This window comes from Tachyglossus aculeatus, chromosome 13 (assembly GCF_015852505.1).
Source record: "Tachyglossus aculeatus isolate mTacAcu1 chromosome 13, mTacAcu1.pri, whole genome shotgun sequence".
NCBI classification, from domain to species: domain Eukaryota; kingdom Metazoa; phylum Chordata; class Mammalia; order Monotremata; family Tachyglossidae; genus Tachyglossus; species Tachyglossus aculeatus.
In genome coordinates, this window is record NC_052078.1 from 15,537,547 (window position 1) to 15,560,167 (window position 22,621).

Genomic DNA, 22,621 nt, shown 5'->3' on the forward strand with positions numbered 1-22,621 from the left:
AATACGAAAATCTAGTGCAGAAGCTGTAGTGTAATGGCTGTATATTTGTTTCAAACACAGCTTAATAGTATGCTGAGCTCTCTGGGACCCAGACTTACAAATGTATGTGTATTTAGTAGCTACAATCTATATTGCTCTTCCCTTAAGTGCAAACTATATGAAAGTTCTCTTTCCTCCCCATGTCCTTGATCTATACAATACTCTATTTTCAATCTTACAAAAGTTGCTCGAGAAAATTTTGATTAATTTTAAGTAACAGCTTCAAAATAGAAAACCTTGAGCAGGTAACAAAAGTCATTTCAGGATTCAACTCCTTTTGAACCTTTGCACTATTTTCTGTCAACAGCATGCTCCAAGTATAAATCTTTGTATAATACACGCCCAAGGAAAAGAATTGACACTGTAGGAAAAGAATTGACTGAAGTAATCACAGCATCCCCTTTTCATTTAGAGATTTCCGGATGAGGCTTTTTTCTCTATAATTCACTAAAGGGGTTGGTTGGTATTGATTGAAAAAAAGCTTCATTTCTAAGCTGTTTAGAAGAACAAAAAAACCTTCTTATTTTTGCATTTCAGCAGTATTGAACCACCTGAAATGAAATACATTGAATTAAATGGCTAAATATGGCAGGCTGAAGCAACTTTTATATGGTAAAATGTTTCCAGTCACTGAGTACTCCCTAGTGTCAATGATGTAGACAAATGGTGCTGTAAGCACCCTTCTAGATCATTTATCATGTATATATAAAAACATGTGTCCTCTCAAAGTTTTTACTTATGAGAAGTCCAAATTCCAACTTCCTTGGTAGATAGACATCTCTCACTGCCTCCAAAAATGTATATATTTGTGGAGCCATGAAAATAATGATTGGACCAAGTGCCCCAAGCATTCAGGAAATCAGTCATTAGTTCTAAATTAGAATGTATATACTCCTTCTCCCTTTATTTATTCAGCCCTGTAGGGAAACTATATATATTTGCTACAAACCAGTGCATGGGTACTTTTAGCGTAGTGGTGTGGGAGAGCAGAAGAATTAAACATGAACATATCTGTATACAGGGACAGAATAGATAAATATTCAGACATATCTGATAAGGCTAAAAGAGTGTGGTGAAATGAGCTGGGACAAAACTAAATGCTTAGACCTATCTCAGTTACTGCTTGACTGTGTGTGACTCGGGCTAAGTTACTCTCTCTCTCTCAGGACCCCTTCTAATACAATGGAGATTAAAAATACCTCTCACTTACCAGAGCAATGGTGAAGAGAAATAATCTGGTCTAAGTGAAATGTTCTAGTGTTTTTGGAAATGGAAAGTACAATATAAAGCTACAGATTGTGTACAAACACACAACTGTGATTTTTGAGCTAGTTTCCCCACTTTTAAAGGGGAAGATTTGGGGACGTTATATTAGGTTTACCCTTATTGTGACAAAGAGAAACTTGTAGTGATTACTTTTTTCTGAATCCTTTATTAAAGTTTCCCACTTTCTGAAAAAATACAAGATAATAACACATTAAATTAGTTCAGTTGGATCACAAAGCCACGCATCATTTTTAATTGTGATACATCCAAATTACACTAGATATATTAATCCTTGTCCCAGCTATTGCACCCTATCGGTCTGCCTTCTGCACACACACAGTTGTGAGGGATGGGGACAAAAATAGCGTTGGGGGCAAGAGGCGAAGAGACTTTTCTGACACCATCATCACAGTGAGGTGTTGTTGAGGAGAGGCAGCTGACGCCTCCAAATTCTGTGCACTGGCTGTGGAGCCACACAACTCAAAGAACCTGCCCTGTGGTAAGAGATCACTGTGGCATTAGGGAGATTTTTTTCTTGGCTACCGAAATAACTCTGGCTGCTCACAATGACTCAGAGGTGGGACCAAGTGTCGGGAGAGGACTTGCTAATAAAGTTCTCACTGCTCCCTCTGACACCACCAAAACAGTCACAGTAGGAGAGAGGGGACCCTGGAAAATTTGAAAGTTAGAGGGTAATGGAGGAAAGTAGGGATTGGTTAGGGAACAGGAAAATGGGCAGAGACTAATATGAAATGAGGAACGAGAGGAAAACAAATGGACGTAGGTGCAAAGAACAAAAGAAACTGGGAAAGAGAGGACCATGATAATTAAGAAATTGTATTTAGTGAGCACTTTTTGTGTAAAGAATACTATAATAAGCACTTCAGAGAATACAATATAACAGAGTTATATTTGCCCACAACAAGCTGACAGTCTAGAGGGGAAGGAGGACATTAATGTAAATAGATTAATATATGTACGTTTAAGTGCTGTGGAGCTGATGGAGGGGTGAAGAAAGGGAGCAAATCCAAAAATCCAAATTTCCAAATCCAAAAAGGTGACACAGAAGTTGAGTGGGAGAAGAGGAAATGAGGGCTTAGTCAGGGAAGGCCTCTTGAAGGAGATGTGCCTTCAATAAGGCTTGATGGTGGGGGCGAGTAATTGTTGGATTTAAAAAGGGAAGGAGTTCCAAGCCAGAAGCAGGTTGCGGGCAAGAAGTCAACGGCAAGATAGACGAGATGGAGATGCAGTGAGTAGGTTGGCATTAGAGGAGCAAAGTGTGTGGGCTGGGTTGTACTCCCAAGAACGTTTCCCAGATCTCAGCTAGCTGGCCCTCATCAATCTTCACTCTGCTGTTTTGTCTCATAGTCTTTCACCAGAGTCCTCAGAATAGCCACATGAAAGGGCTGTGGATGCTCAGCCCTGGAATCCAATCACAGAAATTCTCACTAGACAGTCATTTGGGGAGGACAGCAAAATTATGTTTATGCAGCATTCCTACACTACTGAATACAGGTGGTGGCAGTGATTTAATTTTTCTTTCTTTTGTCACCAATTTATTTTTGAAAAGAAATTTCAGTTAAAAGGGTGTTTATTCCCTTAACTGCACTGCACTTAAAAATACCAATGGATGCATATGGGAAGAAATCATATTGTCAGTTACAGACTTGCCAAGATGAAAGTCAGCCCCTGTGAAGGTACTCGTTTGAAGTCATTAGCTGTTACAGTTAATTTCAAAGGCACCAGAAGGCACTAGAAGAATTTCACTTTGGACCTCCATCTACCTGAGAACGTAATTTGGCTCACAACCCCCAGCATTCATGTAAAACTGATAATGAAAATCATTTTTAAAAATGAATTTTCACCTTGAGTCATTCTCCACTTAGGCCATCAGGAACATAATGCTAATGTACCTTGGCTCGCCTCCAATTCTACCATTATAAACTCACCTTCTTAACCCACAATATATATTATTCTTCCTTTCCAGGGACTTTGTTCATAGGTGAATAAGCATTCGGCATGTTTACTAGAGGGAGAGAGTATAACATGACTCAAAGCTGCCCTAGATCATCTCAAAAAAAATCTTCAGAACATTCCAAGGGCATGCACAGTTCCCTCCCTCTGCTTCACCTGTGAGGATGGCACTGTATTTGCTTGTTTTCTATATAAATGGAATGTCAGTGGGCGCTCCTGGCTCAGAACACAACCTATACTGGCACTGGATATTATTTAAATTAGCCCTGTGGGTATCAGAAATGATTTGAATAACCTCTCCCTCCTCTCACTTCCTACCCACCAACTATGGAAAAATGTAAATGTATTTAGTCCAAAGCTGTTGTACTGAGAGGCAGTTGTTCTGGAGAGTAAATACTAATAACAGCCTAAGCCATGTGTTTAAAAATGAAATACTGTGGGACTGTAAGAGAGTTAGAGCCTGTGGGTGGTTTAGATGTAGAATTATGAAGGCAAGGTGAAGTGAGGGGCAGAAAGGAAGGCTTGGATCTTTCAGAACCTCTGCCCTGCTCCATATGCCTATACTTCCTCTAACAGGCAGAATTATTTGGAGAGGTGGTGGCAAGAGGGTTCTTTCATTCCCCTCTCTCCCACAACCACCTGCAGCTATGGAGCACTGCATACACTGGATGAAATAATTTTATAGAAAAATAAACTTCACTCTCAAAAAAGTTCCACTGTGCTATTCCAACCCCCACATTTTCAACAGGGGACAGAGGGAGTTAGCTGGGGGATTGCCATTAAACTTAGTCATGTAAAACACCACAAAATTACTTGAAAGTTACACATATGGGTCAGACATAGAGCCACACTTTCAAGGAAATTCAAAGGCAAGTGCTCTCTACTAGTCTTTGGCCCCTCATTGCAACTAGAACAGTGACTTATATGTTTTAATTTATATCAAGGCCTGAGATAATGAAAAGGTATTTGGTGGGTTCATCTTAAAAATGATTACTCAGGGTGATAATCTGTGTATTGTACACACTTTTTGGAGGGTAAATGGCACAGTGGATAGAGCACGGACCTGGGAATCAGTAGGTTGTGGGTACTAATCCTGGCTTTGCCACTTGTCTGCTGTGTGACCTCGGGCAATTCACTTCATGTCTCTGTTCCTCAGTCCCCTCATCTGTAAAATGGGTATTGAAACTGTGAGCCCCATGTGGGACAGGAACTGTGTCCAACCCGATTTGATTGTACCCACCCCAGGCTTAGTACAGCTCCTGACACATAGTAAGCGCTTAACAGATACCACAATTATTATTATTATCTATTCATCTGTCTATATGTTTTATATATTTTTACATATATTGCTTTAGCAAATGTCATGGCATCAATAGACATACAGCTGTACTTTATATGAAAAGAGCCAACCTTAGTAGCAGGTATACAATCAACTAAGGTTAAACATCATTTCAAATCATTGATAATGTTCCCCTCTTTTCTTTCTGATGCATTGTTCTGTGTTTTATATTTCAGGTGGTACCACTGTGCTGACCACAGAAAAGCCTACAGTGATAGATAGTACAATGCAGACAGGTACAAAAAACCTCTTCTTTACTGAATAAGTAATCAATTCCCCACCCTAATCACAATCCCCAAAAGAATTCAGGATTCCGTTCCACTCGAAGTGTCGGAAGTAACGAAGCAGCATCTGGTCTCGATGCTCTGTACAGTAAATATTTTTCTCCTCTCATCCACATGTATATGCAGCAGGGAGTGAGACTTCCTTCTCTGTCAGTGGTTGCCAAATGGTGACAATCTCGGCTCTCAACTAAACTAACGGAGGAACATAGCATACTTTGTTTAACCGCAGCACATCTATGACATGGACTGTGTTTGCAAACGCTAGGGAAACGGAGTCTCAGAGGCAGCCTGACTATTTATTTTCCTCACAGTTCTGTGAAACCAAGACAGGCAAAGTTTGTCAGTTTTCCCTGCCGCAGAGTTGGCAGTGTTACAGAAATGTTTCCAGTAGGCGTGCCACAAAATGGGGCTCAGGAAACCACTGCTATATAAATGTGCACTAGAGGAAAACACTACTGAGGCACCACCTCCTCATCTTTTTATTAATAGAAAAGGTAATGACTTTGAAAGTCCTTAGTCTGCAGAACATCGGAGTTAATCACACTTAGGATGTGTGTGTGTGTGTTTAAGAATCTGTACGATTTTTCCTCACACAGAAACATCCAGAAAGGCAAGATGATCGTGCAAACAGGCAGTGGTGGTGGAGGGTTTCAAACTTTAAGTTAATCATTATAGCTTTAAGGTGAACAGGTCAGTTTTTCAGCTTTTCCCATTTCCTTTATTAAAGCACCATCAGCTGTGGCCTCCACAGAAATTTATTAACAGAGTGTGTGGTGTATATCCTCATGTTTCCTCATGAGGATGTCACCAGCAGACTGAACTAAAAGCAGTAAGGACTGGCCTAATTAGTCTCCTTCCTTACAGGACACTGCCATTGTTGACCTGATTAGGCTGCAATACAAATTTATCCTAAGGAACTATTGTTGCAGTTAACCCTAAAAATCCTGGCTGCACACATCAGGTTTACAAACTCTTATTGCCACAAAGTCGAAACTCTTCTTACCCCGTCAACACCACAGAACAGTTTAAGGAAAGATCTTGGGGCAGATCCTGAAACTCTGATTAGTCTTGTGGTTTTATAAAGACTTCTCTGAGTCATTATTTATTTCCCTTGGGAAATTTATCCTACCATATAACTTTTCTGCCCTCTTTGGAATTTTCTTTGTGATCAGCCAGAAGGCTGCGCAGAGTGAGAACTTGATTATTCACAGTATTGGAAAACAAAGATTGAATGGATAAACAAAATCCACAAATAATCCTAAAACTTCATTTTAATTGGTAGCTCATCTTTATTTTCAGCAAATAGTTATCAGAACTGCTAGTAAGTAAATTTATTGTTTTGAGATTTATCTTCTCTTTTTTCTCTTGCCCCCCCTCTCTGGTGTAGTTGCTAATGAGTGACATGACCTAAGAGTGGATATCAGAAGAGATGGAGGAAAAGTCAAGCATGGGAATAATGTAAACTCCTGGTGGGCAGGGAATGTGTCTGCTAAATCTGTTGTATTGTAGTCACCCAGACGCTTAGCACAGTCCTCTGCACACAGAAAGTGCTAAATAAATACCATTGATTGATTAAGAAACAGGATAATCAGTCCGTTCCTGGTCAAAATTCAGTAGAAGAGCTTTCCTAGTATGAAATATTTTATTGACAGGAAAATAACTACCTAGCTTCCTATTAATTTACCTAATGAATATTCTCTGGGTGAAATTAACATCATCTTCTCCAGTGGTGTTTATTCAACGCCTACTGTGTGTGAAAGACTGTACTAAGCACTTGGCAGAGCAAAACACGATCACTGCCCTCCTTTGGTCAAGCAGTGTCTTTTTCTTTCTGAGAGAAATTGAGTTCCCAGTCATCACCCAATTACATTGGAGTGCTGTCGTGCCTAAAAGGTTATGGACTCTGCACCCTCTATCTAGATGGTTGCGTTTTAAAGGTGCTTACCAGTGCAGTAAACTTGGTAGGAATGGAAAGGGTTAGTATCAGTCACATGTGTTGGTAGAATCAGATATATTTTACCAATAATAAGTCAAGACATGACAACCTCAAGGCTCTTACAAACCTTTTCCTGGTGTCAGGCCTCTAATTCTCTGGTGGTACTCAAATGTTTCCAAACCAACATCACCTTCTCTTATCTGAGCCAGTGAAATATAAGGCATGCGCTGGGAGTCAGGGAGGATCTGACTCATTAGAAATTAATTCCTCATGTGCCCACTGTTAACAGTTCAATTGTGAGCAAGATAGGCCTAGCAAATACAGATGGTGCTTGCTGTCCGAGACTGTACATTTATTTTAAATGCGGAATAGTTTTTGCTTCTATTTTTTTCAAGTCAAGCCGGGAGTTAGCTACACTGTTCCCATTGACAGTAATCAGAGTTGGGGGTTGCGGTGCCTGTGTAATTTTTGAAGACTTACTGAAGATTTACTACACTAAACATGTTCATGTTTTATTTACATTAAGGGCACTTTAGGTCTTCCACTATTTTTCTGCTCATGCCTAAAGTTAAACTTTAAGCCATGGTCCCCATCCTCAAATACTTCCCTTTTATCACTTCCCCTAAACTAAGTAAACAAAAGTAATAAGCTATATTTTCAGGTCGCAGAGAGGGAAGAGTTAAATCAAGCTATTGCATTTGCGTGTTCTAGACTCAGAGGATTCAGTAGAATATTGAGAAATCCTACCCTTCAGGTCTAGTTGGTTCAGCACAAAACTGGACCTGTTTGATTTGGTAAAGGTGTAGACAGCCCCGTGATTCAGCATTGTAGTTGAAGTCCCAGCATCACTCAGGCCAACTTTTCATGCGTCCATGGTTTTCTCATGGATTACTGGGACTTGAATCCTCTCAGCTCTCCTCAGACTTCAGCCCAGGCACAGAAACATCACACTTAGGCATTAGTGCCACCTGGACTAAGCCTAAAATCACTTTTGGTTTGGCATGGGCATATTACTGATCTGCCCATCCTCTGCTGCATCAAATGAAAACTCCTTACCATTGGCTATAGTGTACTCAGCTGACCCTCTCCTACCTTTCCTCCCTGATTTACTACTATTGCCCAGCCTGTACACTTCACTTCTCTTGTGCCAACTTGTTTACTGTGCCTCTAGCAATTAATCAATCAGTGGCATTTATGGAGCATTTACAATATGCAGAGCAAATTCACTTCTGAGGTATTTTAAAGGGCAAAGGAATGGAAGGCGAGAACATGTTAGTGATTTCTGTGTTGTTACATCTTCAAAAGAGGGAAGTGTTTCATCAATCAATCAATCGTATTTATGGAGTGCTTACTGTGTGCAGAGCACTGTACTAAGCGCTTGGGAAGTACAAGTTGGCAACATATAAAGGCAGTCCCTACCCAACAGTGGGCTCACAGTCTAAAAGGGGGAGAGAGAGAACAAAACCAAACATACTAACAAAATAAAATAAATAGAATAGATAGGTACAAGTAAAATAAATAAATAAATAAGTAGAGTAATAAATATGTACATCACATCACTCAAACAGTGGTATTTATTGAGTGCTACAGTGTGCAGAGCACTGAACTAAGCACTTGAGAGTACTATACAAAAGAATTAGCTGACAATCCTTTCATCTTTCTCGACTACAATTATGTGAACAACTCCTCTGTACCCTCTCAAAAATTTTTGATTCAAAAAATTATATCTTTTGGAGAAACGTGAAAGGAATGAAGAAATTAGGGTTACCAGGTTTTCCTAAGAGAATTTTGCAACAACACAATCTGGGGGTGATAGCATTCTCAGTTACTCAACCATCAGTATTCATCTGACTGGACCCCAACTGCATAATTCACTCTTGTTAGGTAAAGTGTGGTGAAACTTTAGGGTGGTTTTCTCGTGGCATGAAAAGTCCTATTTAATAATAATATAATAATAATGATGGCATTTGTTAAACGCTTACTGTGTGCAAAGCACTGTTCTAAGCGCTGGGGGGATACAAGGTGATCAGGTTGTCCTATGTGGGGCTCACAATCTTAATCCCCATTTTACAGGTGAGGTAACTGAGACTCAGAGAAGTTAAGTGATTTTCCCAAGGTCACACAACAGAGAAATGGCAGAGTCAGGATTCGAACCCATGACCTCTGATTACCAAGCCCGGGCTCTTTCCACTGAGCCACGCTGCTTTAGCTTGGACATAAAATATAGTTCTCTAGTGACACTATAGCAGTGAGATATAACCCTTTCCCACTAATTGAAAGACAATAGATTGTTTACATTGTGTAATTTATTAGATTACATCTCTAGATTTGAGGTGTCCAAACTTCAGGCCATTGAGTTATACGATGGCATCGCAAAAGGGAGACCAGTCTCCCATCACCTTGAACCGATCGGGTGAGAGGGTATTTTGGATACCAAAAATGCCAAGAATTTCGGCCTTATCAGTATAATCAATCATTCCATTTGTTTTCCCAGAATTATTATAAGGGTAGGAGAGTGAAAGGTTGGAGGGGCACAAGCTACTTTAGGTAAAATGCTTGACAAAGCAAAGAAAAGCTAAAAACAAGATCTGATTTCAGCCTGTACATAGCAAGTGATATAATGCCAGACTTCCCTTGTTGTACATAGGGCTTGTTGTGAAGACTATTTTGAGCTCAATTGGCAAGGTGCCCCATTTGTGTCTTTTCTTTCAGGATTTTCCATTTCAATGCTGCCATCTTGTGGACTGCCAAATCTGAGTGAAAAGCATTGAGACAACAAAAAGTTCTCCTTAAAAAATGTCTTTTTTAGATAGGGAACTGCATCTACCAGAGTCCTTTATAATGTTTTCAAGTAGCATTTGGTTCTCACCTTCATTTTGCTGCAAATTTCCCCTCAGTTCAAAAGGTTTTTATATCAGGGTTTAAAAAGTTAAAACTAAACTACCCAATAATGGGAATCTGGCATAATCAGCAAACAACTTGGAAGATGAATTGGAGAAAACATTCATGTAAACCATCTCAAGTTTTCTCCCAAATCCCAAATGCGTTGTTAAAAAAAAAAAAATCAAAAACGTATGTCAGCTAGTCTGTGTTACCGTGGTGTATGTTCATGAAGCTCTGCTCTATGGTTTAAGTTAAAAAAAAAAAAAAACCGCAACCGTAAACCCTCCAGTTGACTGTCATGTCACTGAGCCAGTGTGAATCAGAAAAAGCATAAGATTCTTGAGCCAGTGTGAAGACTGAAGAGATTAAGAAAACGTGGTGAAAGTTGGTCTAAGCATCCACATTTTTAAGTGTTCCAAACCTTTTGAGGTTGGCAGGTCAATCTCTAATCAAGATACTCATCTGTGAACATGGGTTTCTGTGGTTCTCTCTAAGGGAATTGCTTATCTTTCACAATAAATATGTGGAAAGAGGCTGAGGGCTGCAGTTCTATCACTGAAAGGATTTTTTTTTAATGTAAAACCAATTTGGCATTACCGCCTATAATCAGTTTACAGCCAGATAAAGAATAAGTAAATGAGATTTTCAAAACATTTGACATTTCCCAGAATTTTGAGTTCCTGGCAGTCTTGAGGCCCTGTGGGCTTCCTAGAATTTTAAGCCAAATTTTCCATAGAGTAATCATGTTTTCTAGTTGGTCCAAAATTAAATTAGTCATTTTTGCCTTTTCCTTCTTGGGTCTTTTCTCCTCTTCTCCTCCTCTACCACTGAAGAGTTGCCAACAAATGGTTTTGACTGTACATTTGGCTGGGGTTCTCTCAAGACCATCTGCCATTGGGAACATGACAACCACGTAGAGCTGAAGTGGGCTGTGCTGACCAGCAAAACTGGACCGATTCAGAGCCACACAGGTAATCATGGGTTGATTATTTTTTCTGCAGGGACTTTTCTTTGGTTTGGAGAAACCTTCTGGGGACTATAGTGATGATGCATTAATTTATATGCTTAGAAAACCGTTTCTTGCAAATAGCCAACTTCCCACTTGACAAGTATAAATGCCAGGCAAGTGGGTAAAGGATGTTGATTTCAGTAGCTTGGGGTGGGGGAGAAATGCAAATTATTTGCATTCACTTGCACATCCTGTAAAGAAGGAAGAAGTCTCTTCTGTCTTACCTTCCACGTCACTCATTCAGGGGAACGGCTGTCAGCACAAGGGAAGGAACTTTGGGGGTTTTAGGGATTTGTTGCTTCTGAGCACTCAACTACCCAAGAGTATTATGTCAGAAAATGTTCCAACAGATGAAACTTCTTGCAGCTAAATACTTTCCAAGTGCTGCTTATTCATGGGTAGTGGCTCCTGAAAGAAGGTCTCAAGAGGGTGATTTTCCAGGTGCTCAGAAACCTCATTAAGAGACGTTCCCCCCTTGTCGGTACTTCCAGGCAATGAGTCGTTGGTTCACATATGGCACTGCTGGGCAGAGGGCATTTCATTACTTTTCTGTTTTGCTCTGCCTCCTTTTCCAGCAAGGAGTCATTAAGTGTTCTGGATAGATTTGCCTCTTTATCCCTGCAACCTCCTCGCCTAATGAAAATGACAAGGAAATTAGATAAAATTGGACTCCTTCAATTCCAGCATACTTTGGATTGAATTTTAAGACAAGTAGTTGCAGAAAACTTAAAATACTTTGACTGTAAATGGCATTGTACATAGAAATGGCATCAAATTAACCAAATGCAATTAGCTGAAGTGAAAGCTGTCATGGTGGAAAAATTGAAGCGAAGTGAAGTGAAATGGCTCAGTAGGATCTGACATTGAAAAGAGGTTAAAAGCTATGTTTGCCAGAGACTGACAAAAGCTAAAAGGCATGCCGAAGTAAAGCACTAATTGAGACAGTGAAGACAGAGTTCCCGACCCAGGGCTGTGATTAAACCCTTGAAAGGAAAAATATCTGTACTTTACGAGTAGGGGTATTGGAGAAGTGGTGCTTATGTTAAATTTACAGCTGAAAAAATGCTGCGCCTTAGAAAAGATTTGCCTCTTTATTCAGTTGGCCACCTAGCTCCACTCAGCTTGGCTACCTCTGCTCCAACTGGAAATAGTAAACTCTACTGTGCTGATAGTAACAGTGAGATTCCAAAGTAATTGTGTAAACCCATTAGTCTGAAAGGCAGTATCCTTTTGAATGAAATAAAAAATATTTTTCAGGTGAAAATTGCCCCCCAAAGATTCAAGTTTTAGGCACAACCTCACATGTTCATCAAGTAGCCTGACTAATACATTCTTTTATATTTTAAAATTGTCAATTTTGAGGAATTCTTGTGCCTCAAGACCTAGGAGACTATAATCTAATTCCTACCCTTAAAGTATTTAGATTTCCACATTTCTAACTCTTCACAGAATCACTTTGTGAGGTTGAGGTGCCTTGAGTGGCTGTGCTTTCGTGTTTTGGGGTTGCTGTATTTTGAGAGCAATCAGAAGGGATTTCACAGGGTCTTTGATCTAGTGCAGTTCTTGGAGGCTTGGGGAAAAGACATAGGAAGAAGGACCTGTGAAATGTGTCCTTGATGTGATGTGAGACCTGGCCTAATTATCCTTTTTACTATGGAAGGCTTACCCAGAAGCATTTTTAAATGCATTCGCAGTAAGGGAAGCCTAGTCTTCAGATGGTCTCCATGCAAGACAGGGAGTTCCTGATGTGGGATTTCCAGGGTACTAGAACTGGACACGGGGTACTGGACACCAGATGTTAATACCTTCCTCAAGTCACTTCATCAGCATCCCATTATTCTCAGGATAAAATGAAACTCCTATTCATTAATTTCAAGAGCCTTCAGCACTCATCTTCACTCTGTTTACATCCGTCATCCTTCCCAGATCCTAGCTGGATTCATCCCTCTTCTGGTCAAAACCCTTCCCCAGGCCATATTGCATTTCAAGAACAACCTCCTTCCTTTTTACCAAAAATCCAGCCATTTAGATCCCAGACCAACTCATTTATTCAATAGTGTTTACTGAATGTGTGCTGAGTACTATATTAAATATAAGTGAAAGCAAAGGCCCAGTGCACAAGCCGCTTACAATTTAATAGCATTAGTAGCCCTCTGTGGCTCTTAACCTTACATTCTCCTGCTCCTTCTCCTCTTGCAACCATGTTTGTTTGTTTGTATTTTATAGTATTTGTTAAGCGCTTACTATGTTCTAGGCACTCTGCTATGCGCTGGGGTAGATATAAGCTGATTAAGTTGGACACCATCAATGTCCCACCTACGGCTCACAATCTTAGTCCCCATTTTGCAGATAACTGAGGCACAGAGAAGGTAACACAGCAAACAAATGGCAGAGCCAGGATTAGAACACAGGTCCTTCTGACCCCCGTCTCTTGCTCGATCCAGTAGGCCATGCTGTTTGTCACTTGCTCACGTAAGTGGGCCCTTAGGAATTTAATTCTTCAGGGAAGCAGCATTGCCTGCTGTTAAGAGCACGAGACTTCCCGCTTTCCCACTGGCATCTTATATCAATCAATTGTATTTATTGAGCGCTTACTGTGTGCAGAGCACTGTACTAAGCGCTTGGGAAGTACAAGTTGGCAACATATAGAGACAATCCCTACCCAACCGTGGGCTCACAGTCTAAAAGATCTAAAAGATCGTATATGATCTTGAGCTAGTCACTTGACCCCTATGAGAATGTTTTCTCATCTGCAAAATAAGAATAAGGTACCTGCGCAACCTGCATCTTAGACTGTGAACCACTAGATGGGAAAGGAACGGTGTCTGATCTGATTATCTTGTCAGGGATTGTGTCTTGTGAGTGCTCTGCACAGTAACACCTCAATAAATACTGTGGATTGACTGATTCCCTAGGTTACGTCCAGGTAATGGAATAGGCAACAAATAACAAAAGGCAACGAGAGGTGAACGCTGGTCCCCATTTCTAACGCAGTCTTATTGCCACAGCAGGAGATGGCAACTTCATCTATTCCCAAGCTGATGAGAACCAAAAGGGCAAGGTGGCTCGCCTCCTGAGCCCTGTCGTCTACTCCCAGAGCTCTGCCCACTGCATGACCTTCTGGTACCACATGTCCGGTTCCCACGTTGGCACCCTGAGGGTCAAACTGCGTTACCAGACCCCAGATGAATATGATCAGGTGCTGTGGACAGCCAACGGCCATCAAGGGAATCACTGGTTGGAAGGGCGTGTCCTGCTGCATAAGTCTGTGAAGCTTTATCAGGTAAAACAGGGGCAGCGATTGGGGGACAGTGCGGGAACGTTGTCAGCTTTCTTCTGCCGCACCTACAGGGCAGAGATCGGATCGAGTTCCTTTTGAAAATATGACCTTTGGCAGGTTATGCAAACACAGAAACGTATACGTTCAAGTAATTCTTGCAGATTCTCTACCTGAGCCTGGGATGTGCTGCTCTGCCAGAAATAATAGTATAGGTCATATTTTCTTCTGTGACAGGAATTGAAGCAGTTGACCGAGAGAGCAGAAAATGCCTCTTTACACTATTTCTAGCTTGGCACAGTGTTTCATCCCGTTCATTCGCCTTTCTTTCCAGTTTTAAAGATTCTACCAAAAAAGTGTGAAGGGCTATTCTACATCGTTACCACCCAGCTAATAGTGATTGATGAGCAAAGCGTGTGCTTATGAGAATTCTTGTGAATGTAATTTGTATGCTGCGCTAGTCTGAATAAGCATTTGTAAACACAGCTACTTGGCATGAACATTTAAACATTGTGAAATTGATCTAATTTTGCTAGGTGATTGTTGAAGGAGAAATTGGAAAAGGAAATCATGGAGGAATTGCAGTTGATGACATTAGTATTAATAATCGTATTTCACAAGAGGACTGTAAAAGTAAGTATGAGCTTCCAACACACTAAGTCTCTGTAAGACTTTCCCAAAGCAGTGTTCCTTGTATTGTTGATGACCTCTATTTTGCTCATGTAGAACGAGATTTTCAGCAGTAGGCCTAACAGATGTACCTTTTGAAATTAGAGGCCAGTGCCCTTCTTAAGATATAGAACCAGGCCATTTAAAATTTAACAACCCAGTCTGCTGTTCTGATTGGTTCATCGGAAACGTGTGATTTGTACGTGCCAGAGCAGAAACTTCGTCGATGTAGGTTCATCTCTTTGGGCAACTCGGAAAGCCAGACCCATGCAATCTAGGAATCATATGCTTAAGGAACCCCAACCCCATTACTCCCTGATCAACTTCATTGTGCCGACACAAATGAATGGAAGCTTCTGAACCAAGAAGTAATTGAAATACGGTACAACAATAAGTGAAATTAGCACCAGCATCATGTATTAGAGAGAGGTTCTGTTTGATAGCATGGACTAATTCCTGATCCATAATCATTTTATGAATTAATTACAAGTAGTAGCATTATTAATGACAACGTTAGCAGCACAGCCATTAGTCTTAAGCTTCTTTTATTACATTTAAACTTTTGTGTGATACATCATTTGACAATGTGATGCATTAGTTACAAGTGAATGAGCCACATGCATTTATCAAATTTAGGACAAAGGAAGCCTGATTTTTGTTATGGATACTTTGTCCATTACACTGATTCCCAAAGCTATTATCCTCAAATCTGTTGAATGTTCTCGCTCGCTGATGTTTAACAGTAATGGGAGGGTTGTCACTGGTAGCAACAGAATAAAAGCAGTGGCTGGATGCCTTTTAAGAAAATGTCATATTTAATAGCCCATTGGGCAGATATTGAAGATATTTATCACATCTCTATTTTTCAGGGCTAAATATTACACTGGCTATCCCAGATGAGCCTCTGTAACTAATACAGTGTATTCACCCAATACTTTTATTTCTGTCTTTCATATTGGAAGGTGACACTGATGGCAGTGTTGCTATTAGTTGGTAAAGGAAGATTTCCTCAGCTAAAATTAAGTGGACAGCTGTGTGTACTTGGGGGGTTGGGCAAAAAAACCCAACAACAACAACAAAAAAAATCAACAATCCGTGTAAACCGTGAGGTGAAATAGTGAAGTCATGCACTCCAATCAATCAGTCAATCAATCATATTTATTGAGTGCTTACTGTGTGCAGAGCACTGTACTAAGCGCTTGGGAAGTACAAGTACAAGTTGGCAACTCCATGTGAAAAGACCTGCAGGTCCTGCCGTAGCATACCCAGACCAGGTCGCCACAACGAAAACGAAGCATAGGATTGAGCTCCATGTGAGACAGGGACTGTGTCCAACTTGATTAACTTGATTAACTGATCTACCCCAGTGCTTAGAACGTTGCTTAACATACAGTAAACACTTAACAAAAACCTTTTTTTAAAAAAAAAAAGCAGTTATGCAGATCATTCAGTTCAGTAGTCCCTTTACCCTAAGAGCCCGTGTCATATGCACCTAATCTATTGACTCACCACCTCACAGACTGCCTGACCCTTGGGTTCAGTGTATTACCTCTTCTCTGACAGACGCCCACCAACCCATTAAACCTGATCGAGCTCTGCCATGTGACTTTGGCATTGATACTCAAAAAATAATCCTCTTATCGATAAGATTCACTTTTAATATTCACCACTTTTAGTTTCTTATCCCAAGGTGGGGCAAAATCCAACTGATACCTCCAAAACACCATGGGTGAGCACATTCTTCTGCGAGTGTTTAACAGTTTGGACAAAACAAAAAGGAACTGCATAAGAGTGATGGATAGGATGAGGCTGAGGGACCGCATTTGCCGGGGTGACGTTCGGTGTTTGCAGTTCTAATCACCGCCAATTTTGTTTGAATTGTTAGAATCGACGGATGTGGATAAGGACTCAGAAAACAAAAATGATGAAACAGGTAAAATTATCTTGCTTCCCAGTTCCTTTAAAATCACCATTGTGTTTGCCAAAAGGCCTTCTGGAATTGTAGTGTATTCAGAAATGATTTCTTTTCTCGGTTCAGAGGCTGTGGTTTGGATTACTACAGTGTCTTACTCCTTGAGGGTGGTCTGTGAAGTCTCTCAGGAGAATCTGTTGTTAGATCCCATTTGTCCCAGGGTGCAGGCCTCATGGAATACATTGTATCTCTGCTCCCGAGCATCACTGAGTCATAGTCCTGGTCTTGGGAAAAGCACCCACTGTTCAGTCGTATTGAGCGCTTACTGTGTGCAGAGCACTATATTAAGCACTTAAGGAAGGCCAACTTGAACTCTTAATATGAATTGCACAGCACTGGAGTGAGAATGGTATGCATGATCCCTTATGTTTCATCACCCTCCTTGCCCTTCCTGATCTACATAAGTTTGACTTTATTAATTTTGTTTGCCCCACTCCTCTATGCAGCTCTGATTCTTCTGGCAGATTTTCTTGGTTTTGCAACTGCTCTGTTTTGGCTACTGCCGCTCTAGGTACAGCCGTACACAAACCAAAAAGTCTGAGCTGAATCCCAGAAACTGAGAGTATGTGAGGCCCCACCCCCAGCCAGGCTGCTCTCAAATAATAGTAATAATAATTGTGATATTTGTGAAGCACTTACCGTGTGCCAAGCACCGTTCTAAGCATGAAGGTAGATAAAAAATAATAAGGTTGAACACAGTCCCTGTCCCACATGGGGCTCACAGTCTTACTCCCCATTTTACAGATGAGGTAACTGAGGCACAGAGAAGTTAAGTGGCATGAAGTTAAGTAATAACAGAGCTGGGTGGACACAGATTGTCTTGGTCACCACACAGACACCTCTGTGCTCACTCAACCCATCAGCCCTAGTATTTGATAGGAGTTTCAGACCACCCCTTTTACCTTCTTCCCTCCGCCCAGCCAAAAAGGCCCAGAACCTGGAGGAGAAAGGGAGAGCAAGGGGATTGTGAGTGACCTCAGTCCACCTTGCCACAGCTAACCCTGATCAAGCCAAGAGACACGTTGGGCACTAGCTGACTTCTCCCAGGATCCCCAGCCATTTCCCCAGATAGCACCTCATTTTCAGACTGATGGCCTTAGCAGACTTATCAATGTCTTTGTAGCCGTAAATGAACTGTTACATTCAGGAATGTATCTAATCTGTTATACGACTGCATGTTCTAGACTGTCAAATACATTAACACGTGGCTCGTGGTTCTTAGTTACGAGGTCCACATTGTAATTTAAACCTCACTGGAAATTGTTTAAAAACAATTTGAAAATGATTTTGTCCCTTCATTACGTTCTTCCGATTTAGCATGCTACTGCACATTATCTTTGGTTAATTTGATTTGAATACTTGTCAGTCTAAACAAATTAAATTCTATCCACCAGGATGGCCAACAGCAGCACTCCCAAAAATCAGATCTAAGGCGAACATGACATTATCCAGGCCTCTTCCAACCCACAGTGTGATATAATGATGCCCCATGGCTGCCACTTATCTGTAGTCTGCTAGATTTCACATGAGCTACAGTGTTTCTCCACGATACCCCAATTGCTTCAGAACCTTTTCTTTCCTAACCTAAGTCCATGTGAGGTCTGGCTTAGGACTGGGTTGCAGGAAACATGGCAAATGGCTTGATGCTGAAAAAAAAATCATCAAAACATTAAGGCTTCCAGTACCATATCAGAACTGGATGAGGGTCAGGCCAGGTGAAAAGCAGACTGTTTTGTAGCAGACTGCATGGTTGACCACCCTACCAACTGCGCTAACATTTTCGGTTCACATTCCATTTTTACTGGTTAATTAGGAACAACCTTTTTCAGTTGTTAATCCTTGGGTATACTCTCCTGAAAAGATTTTCCTCGATGACTGCTCTGCAGGGCAGTGCTATTCTCTGCAATAAAATAGTCAAAGCTGTATAAAGGCATCGATCATTCATTCAAGGCATTCTTTTCAATGTGAGTTATTTACTAGACATTATTCTTTCCCAAACAAGGCAAGCCTTGCTTTGAAAAACCTTTTCATTTTTTAGCTGTAAAATTTAGTAGAGTCTTGAAAGCTTTGTATTGCCTGGAGTGAAACCATTATAGACTCAGAAAAAGATTGTGGCTTGAGGTGAAGATTTTACACTGGAGCAGAGTAGGCCCATGTGTGAAATATACGGTGGGGTTGGAGCCTCCACCACATAAAAGGAGAGAGTTGAGTATTTCCTTATGTCTGTGTTTGGAGTCAGTCTAATGTACCGGGAATGTTTGAAGACCTTCAGTGGGCACGTGTGTGACTAAGCATTTTGCAAAGCATAATGACCAAGTATCTGTCAGAGCATGATTTGCACAGATGGAGACACCACAGACTCTAGGGTCTGCGTGAAATCTAAATTAGATCGGAAAATGACCCTTGCCATTGAACAAGGGACAAAATATTCCAAATGCTAAGTAGCTGGTGTCAGAAAATCACGGCACCCCATGGCATCCTTCTGACCTCCATAACTTCACCTCAGCACAGCATATGGAAGTCAAATTCTGCCCACAAAATGATCAGGCAGCTGAAGAGGGGAGCTCTGCCCTCAGATGCTCCTTCACAGTTCTTAGTGATGGTAAGGGCAGGGTACAGAGCAGCGTCTTTCTCCTTTTTTGTCCTCTGCACTCATCTTCGATCACGACAGTGCTCACAGAGGCAATTATTTATTCCACCATAGGGGGAACACCGGGATACGGAGGAAGTCGACAAGGTGACGAAAACATCTCTCGAAAGCCCGGCAACGTGTTGAAGACCTTGGACCCCATCCTCATTACAATTATTGCCATGAGTGCCCTGGGAGTCCTTTTGGGAGCCATCTGTGGAGTGGTCCTGTACTGTGCCTGTTGGCATAATGGCATGTCAGAAAGAAACTTGTCTGCACTGGAGAATTATAACTTTGAACTTGTGGATGGTGTGAAGTTGAAAAAAGACAAACTGAACACACAGACTACTTACTCGGAGGCATGAAAGGCAGACAGATGAAAAGAGGAGTCAGGGAACTGAAGGGGAAGGACGTGACTTGAGCGTGCTGAGGAAGTGTTGATCTGCTTTTACTGTCCAGGCTGAAGAGTGCGTTGGTAACGCTGAGCCAAGCTTTTCTCAGGAGCTTCAATGAGTATAGCCGACAAACATGGACAACAATGTGTGTTAACAATCTGAATCATGTACAGTCAGCTTTTTCTGTTGGTTTGATTTGAAATAATCAGATGCTGGTGTTGAGACCAAGTATGATTGACTTAATTCATTTAGCCTCTTTCCCCCCCCACCCCCTTTCTTTCCTGTTACCTTTTGATGGATTTTTTTTTTTTAATTGTGCAAAATCCAAGATGCTGTCACCAAGTGTATTCAGTAGGGTCCTTTGGTTGGACATGCTGTCTGTAGTTCAGTGCCCGGAAACTATTGGGGAAACAGCAACATAGTGGACTCCTGCACCTGTATTTGTGTATAATTGCTCGTGATGTGCATAGGCAAAGAAGGGTTAGGGTGTTTTTAAAACGTACTGTAGCATCAGTACGGATATCGTGTGTCAGCTCTGTTTACGAAGCAATACGGTCAAATTTTCTTGATGTTTTCAGTGTTGTACAAAATTTTGTGGTAGTGAACTCCATACAGAATAATGTGCCATCATCAGACACGACTGGCAATTGAGTGTACTGCCTCTAACTTAAACAAAAAGTCCTTGGCACTGGCTAATGTATGTCCTCTCAAGTGCCTTTTTGTTTGTACTGGTTCTCATTGTGTTCACATTAACGACCACTCTGTTTCCCGCCCCCCTTAACAGCCCTTGTCTTTAATCAATCCCCGGTGGCTCACTGACTGAAAAGAAAGTATATTTTAGGGTAAGACATTGGCCACCGGAAGGCAACGGCTAATCAGATTTGGCAACTTGGCTTGATTGTTCTGCTTTTCTGTAGTTCAATTTCATGTCTCTTGACCCTTTTGTATAAAGCTGCAATATCCCCCCTTTTATTGTTCTTTCACATGGAATGTATTTTCAAATGTAAACTCTCTTCCTCCCCTCTCTCTGTCTTTTCTCTTATTAGCTTGCATAAGCGTTTGCCACTATCAAGAAAAGAAACTTGCAGCTTTAACTTGCTGGTAATGGCAAAGGGTTTTACTAGACTTTGTGTTTAAAAAAAATAAATAAGGGAAAATTCCTAACTTTACCCTCCAAAGTTTAACTTTGGGCCTCTTGTTAACCGCTTAAAGTGACAGTATCTTTTTTCCTTGAGCCATTAAACTTGTCTTTTTATCCATATCAAACTTAGTCTTAACAAGGAACTCTGAAATCAGTAACTTCAGAGTTAAATTTAAGGGAAACTTAATTTTAATAGGGTGCTATTAATTGCAGAATAAATGAGTTCCAAGGAAAAATGGAAGCCCTATCCCTAATATCTATCTATCTATAAAAGCAAAGATATTTCAGATCCAGCTATACAAAACGAGCAATTTGAGCCCTTCTATTTTGGGCTAGAGTTGATTAAGTAGTGACTAGAGGGCAGTTCAAGTTTCAGATATTTTTCTGGGAGGAAATAGATGAAAATGTAATAAATTTTAGGGAACAACTAAGAAAGAATCTGGAACTGAATTATTTTAAGATAAGGCAAAAATAGCAAAATCAAAATACTGTAGAGATTAAAAGTCCCCTTGACCACACTTCATGCTGGCTCTGATGAAAGCTTCAAGGCTTGTTTCCCTTGAAGTTTTTCCCTTTAGTCCGTCTAAATAGAAAGCCATCAGTGAGGTTAAGGACTTTAGGCTCCTCCTTCTCAGCAAATTTAACGGCCTATTACCGAGGCAGCACGTCAATTAATCCAAAGAATGTTTTATTGCTTTTATTGTACTTGTGTCATGTTGTATATAATTATTTAGGGACTCCCCCCACCCCTACCATGAAAACCATAGTTATCTTTCAAACACTAATGGGAATTATATATATATACAACCTAGTGAGGACAGTTCCTTCGTCTTGGTTTAAGTGGATTGGAAATCCATCTTGTTTCTTTGTTTTAGAGAACTGATCACGACAAAAAGAAGAATAGGTTTTGTTCCTGAAGGAATCTGATCCTTACAGTCATAATAGGATTAAAGCACTAAGGACTCGATTTTTCAGACGGTAATGGACTTAAAGTTGCCCTCAACAAAGGAAAAATGATACTGCAACTTTAAATTAAAAAAGTATCTTGCACTGATAAATATATTTAAAAATTATATGTTTATAAAGTTATTAATTTGTAAAGGCAGTGTTACAAAATGTTCAGTTTATATTGTTTTAGATTGTTTCATAATTTTTAAAGTGTAAAATAACATATTTTTTCTTTATTGAAAAACTATAAAATCTTCTGTAGTAAGATGGTTTCATTTTACTGGTATATTATTGCTTCATGTTTTGTACCATCATAAAACTTTGTGCAAATTTTTTTTACAGAAATTTTTATTTTCTATGACAATATGACACTTGTAAATTGTTGTTTCAGAATGAACAGCGAAGCCTTAACTTTAAATGACATTTGTATTCTCAGACACTGAGTAGCATAAAAACACATAGAACTGAACTGTAACAAATTCCAAACTATGACTACTACATTCCAAAGAAACAGTTGAATTAAACATTTTCATAAAATATCCCATCCCTGATGCCTTTTGTTATGCTTAGCTCTCTTTAAGGTGGTTGTTATTTTTCCAGAGTTGGATAACTCTCATGAGGCTTTAATACATTTCACACTGTTGAAAATTAGTATTCAAGTAGTAAAAAGAGAAAGAAATAATCTGTTTAGGATGTATCATCTCACACTCCTAATGATGCATAGAAAAGTTTGGTTCTGAGGAAGAATATTGGATTTGCCTTATAAAGGGCCTTAATTCAGTAATTCTATTACTTTTGAGTGATTTGAAGCATCTTTATGCTATCTGGCATTAGTCATCTTTAGGATTTCTCCATTGCAC

At 40.3% G+C, this 22,621-nt stretch overlaps 1 protein-coding gene across 6 annotated transcripts in view; it reads left to right on the forward strand.

Annotated features, from left to right (window-relative positions):
- NRP1 (neuropilin 1) overlaps window positions 1–22,300 on the forward strand; it is a 132,047-nt gene extending 109,747 nt beyond the window's left edge. For 3 of the 6 annotated variants that reach the window (XM_038755590.1, XM_038755593.1, XM_038755591.1), the window contains exons 13-18: window positions 4,795–4,854; window positions 10,555–10,692; window positions 13,739–14,013; window positions 14,544–14,640; window positions 16,562–16,609; window positions 19,353–22,300. In XM_038755590.1, the coding sequence (XP_038611518.1) occupies window positions 4,795–4,854; window positions 10,555–10,692; window positions 13,739–14,013; window positions 14,544–14,640; window positions 16,562–16,609; window positions 19,353–19,642 (908 nt within the window). In that variant the 3' untranslated portion in view covers window positions 19,643–22,300. The remainder of the gene's footprint in view (window positions 1–4,794; window positions 4,855–10,554; window positions 10,693–13,738; window positions 14,014–14,543; window positions 14,641–16,561; window positions 16,610–19,352) is intronic. The other 3 variants (XM_038755592.1, XM_038755594.1, XM_038755595.1) reach the window with 2 other exon arrangements.
- Window positions 22,301–22,621: the final 321 nt, after the last annotated feature.